At 29.6% G+C, this 3,126-nt stretch overlaps 1 protein-coding gene across 1 annotated transcript; it reads left to right on the top strand.

Annotated features, from left to right (window-relative positions):
- On the top strand, positions 1-3,126 carry Bma-ubc-3 (ubiquitin conjugating enzyme protein 3, putative; the record flags this gene model as incomplete). Its single annotated transcript, XM_001893975.2, has 7 exons — positions 1-55; positions 405-541; positions 1,196-1,297; positions 1,369-1,466; positions 1,856-1,990; positions 2,453-2,613; positions 3,071-3,126. 7 exons carry the CDS (start codon positions 1-3, stop codon positions 3,124-3,126), a joined length of 744 nt encoding a protein of 247 aa, XP_001894010.1.

Below are 3,126 nucleotides of genomic sequence, written 5' to 3'. Positions count from 1 at the left end.
ATGAGTAGTGCTTCATCTTTGATGGGTTCTCAGGGTACAAGTGGTTCATGCGCAGGTAAATATATTTTTTTTTTTTTATTTGGTTGTTTATGTTTTGGAATATTAAAAAAAAAAAAAAAATTGAAAAAAACATTCATCTGTGTTTGTCATAAAATATAACTGATGACGTCAGCTAATGCGACAGTTAGCATCATGAATTTCTTCTGACTTATCACTTTTATGCTAAACATGGATTGTTTGGTTGTATTGAATAAACAGTCCATTGTACGGACAGTCCAGTAACAGAAATTTGATGATATTTTTAGTTTTTTGCAATTAACTGAAAAAGTCACTTATGCTAGTCTGAAATTACTTGCATTTCTGCTGTTGTTTATTTAAATAAATAGGCTGTATTTTTATTTTAGGGGCCATCCGGGCTTTAACATTGGAGCTAAAAGGCTTGCAGACATCACCTGTTGAAGGTTTTACGGTGACGGCCAATGAGGACAATATGTTCGTGTGGACTGTCGCATTGTATGGTCCACCTGGAACACTATATCAGGTATGTAATTGTAATATCAGTCAGTTGATAAGGAAAACAATCTGAGATTAGAGATTAATGGATTTTAGATCGAAAAAATTGACATTTGGCTAAGTGGAATAATGAATAGAAATTTAGATTGAGTGTAGTTTACTTTTTTATTCCTTTACTAAAATTATCTATGATGCTCAAAGTAAGCGGATACGGTCTTATTGTGTTATTCAGTTGCTGTTGTTTGTCACATGCTTACCTTGAATGCAATAACGGTCAAATTTCCTTAGCTACAGTTCTATCTGATATGTTTGTTTTCTAATAAAAATTTAAAATTTTGTTTAGATTGTATCATTCGTCTAATCTCTACCTATTTTTCACAATTAATATTTGTAAAATACATTAATATTTGCTGGTATAAGATGGGAATATTTTTACCAAGTACATACTGTGTCTTAGGTTACATTCATGTTTGGTAGAAACGTTGGAAAATAATTCCTGATGTTGTTAAAGAAAGTTAAACTATCATTTTTACCGGAAAAATTATAATTCTCAATTTTGTTTTATTACCCTTTTGCTTTTGTTCAAGTCTTAGGAATAGCTATCACGAAATTTGAATATTTCGTTTTTTCCTAATTTTCATAAATTGAAATTCCAGTAATAACTGATTGACCTCGCTTTCAGGGTGGCTATTTCAAAGCAATCTTGAAATTTCCATCTAATTATCCATATGCTCCTCCATCGATCAAATTCCTCAACAAAGTTTGGCATCCAAATGTATATGAGGTATGAGACTTGTTGCTTCTCAACTTTTTGAAAGAAAATATAAAATCTTAAAATTGAAGTTTTATTTTCAGAACGGTGATCTCTGTATCAGTATTTTACATCCACCTGTTGATGATCCTCATAGTGGTGAACTTGCTTGCGAACGTTGGAATCCGACGCAAAATGTTAGGTAAATCAAATAATGGAGAAATTTTTGAAACAGTTGATGCATATCATGACTTCTGCAGCAGTTTTCTTTTCAAATGATTTTGTTTTAATATTTAAACAATATTTAAGTGCTTCATACTTTTGTTGCAGCTAAATATTTTTCATTGTAGATAACATTTTAAATGATATATATTATACTGTGAAGTACATTAAAAATTCAAAAGTTATTGAGTTGTTATATATGAATTCAAACTTTGAAGAATATAGAAAGGATGTTGAAGATAAGTTTATTAGAGTATTAAATTCTTAGAAGTCGATACTATATTTTCATTTTTAACTATATTTTTCGAGAAAAAAATAGAAGAGGAACGAGAATGAAAAGAAAATAAACAAAATATAATATCATTTTAGGACAATTTTACTTTCGGTAATATCACTGTTAAATGAACCAAATACTTCATCGCCGGCAAATGTGGATGCATCAGTTATGTATAGAAAATGGAAAGAATCAGGTGGTGAAAATGATGAATATGCACGTCTTGTAAGGTAAATTTATGAACTTTATTAGAGATTTTGGAATTTTTCTTAAATCATATAATATATCTTTAGGAATCTCACAAAATTTTCCATCTCTTTGTAGCATTTATGGAGAATTGTCTGGAAAAAATTTTTGGGATTCGAACGATTTTTCACAATTGCAATACATTTGTGATAGATATCGAATTTTACATATAGCTATACCGTGACTTCATTCTAATATTGCTAGGAGAGAAGCGAAATGTGTATGGAACAATTATGTTCGTGAAATGAACAAAACGTTTTGAAATTCGAGTCATTATAGACTATAATAATTATCGAGACATTTTTGGATTTTCTTTTTTAAATCATTCTTTTCTCCAATTATTTCTGTGAAATAATAAAATGTGAAAACATTATCCGGAATTATCTTTTCATCTATCAAAAATTTTATGCGACTAATTTCCAAATAACTAATTATTTGTTTTTCAGAAAACAAGTGGAAGCATCCCGTCTCGATGCTGAAAAGGATGGAGTCGTTGTGCCGGAAACATTAGAAGAATATTGCATTAAAACAGCGCCTAAACCAAATGATGATTGTACAGATGCCTTCGATCTCGATGAAGATTATTATGATTATGGTGATGAGAGTGGTATGTGAAATATTTAATTATTATCATCATCGATTGCTTTCTATTCGATGCTTTATACCTATCTGATATGTTAACTTTATATTCTGAAAGATTTCTGAAAGAAATTAATGAAATAAGGATAATTAAATTGTTTTTCGAAGCTATTTCTCGAAATTTCTCAAAAGAAAAAAAAAAAGAAAGGAATGAAGGAAATGACTAATTGATATGGAATGGAGTGTGGGAATATTGCTATTATTTCATCATTTTTTCAAAGAAAGAGAAAAATGATAGCAGGGATTTTGTTGATTGATTGATTAGATTCTTGATAGATCGCTTAATTATTGCTAGCCAACACATAGCAATATATTATACATGTATGCTTAGAGCTTTTCAGTTCTTTTTGCAATTAATCTTTTGTAACAGAAGTTGATAAATTTGGTTAAGAACGTGTGATAAATTAAAATATTCGTATTTTTAGATGATGAAGAAGAATATGAAGAAAATGCGGAAGATAGTGGACAAGGCGAGAATTGA

The sequence above is a fragment of the Brugia malayi genome (assembly GCF_000002995.4).
Source record: "Brugia malayi strain FR3 genome assembly, contig: Bm_v4_Chr3_scaffold_001, whole genome shotgun sequence".
Taxonomy (NCBI): domain Eukaryota; kingdom Metazoa; phylum Nematoda; class Chromadorea; order Rhabditida; family Onchocercidae; genus Brugia; species Brugia malayi.
The sequence above is the reverse complement of the archived record's forward strand: the minus strand, read 5'-3'. Positions and strand labels throughout refer to the sequence as shown.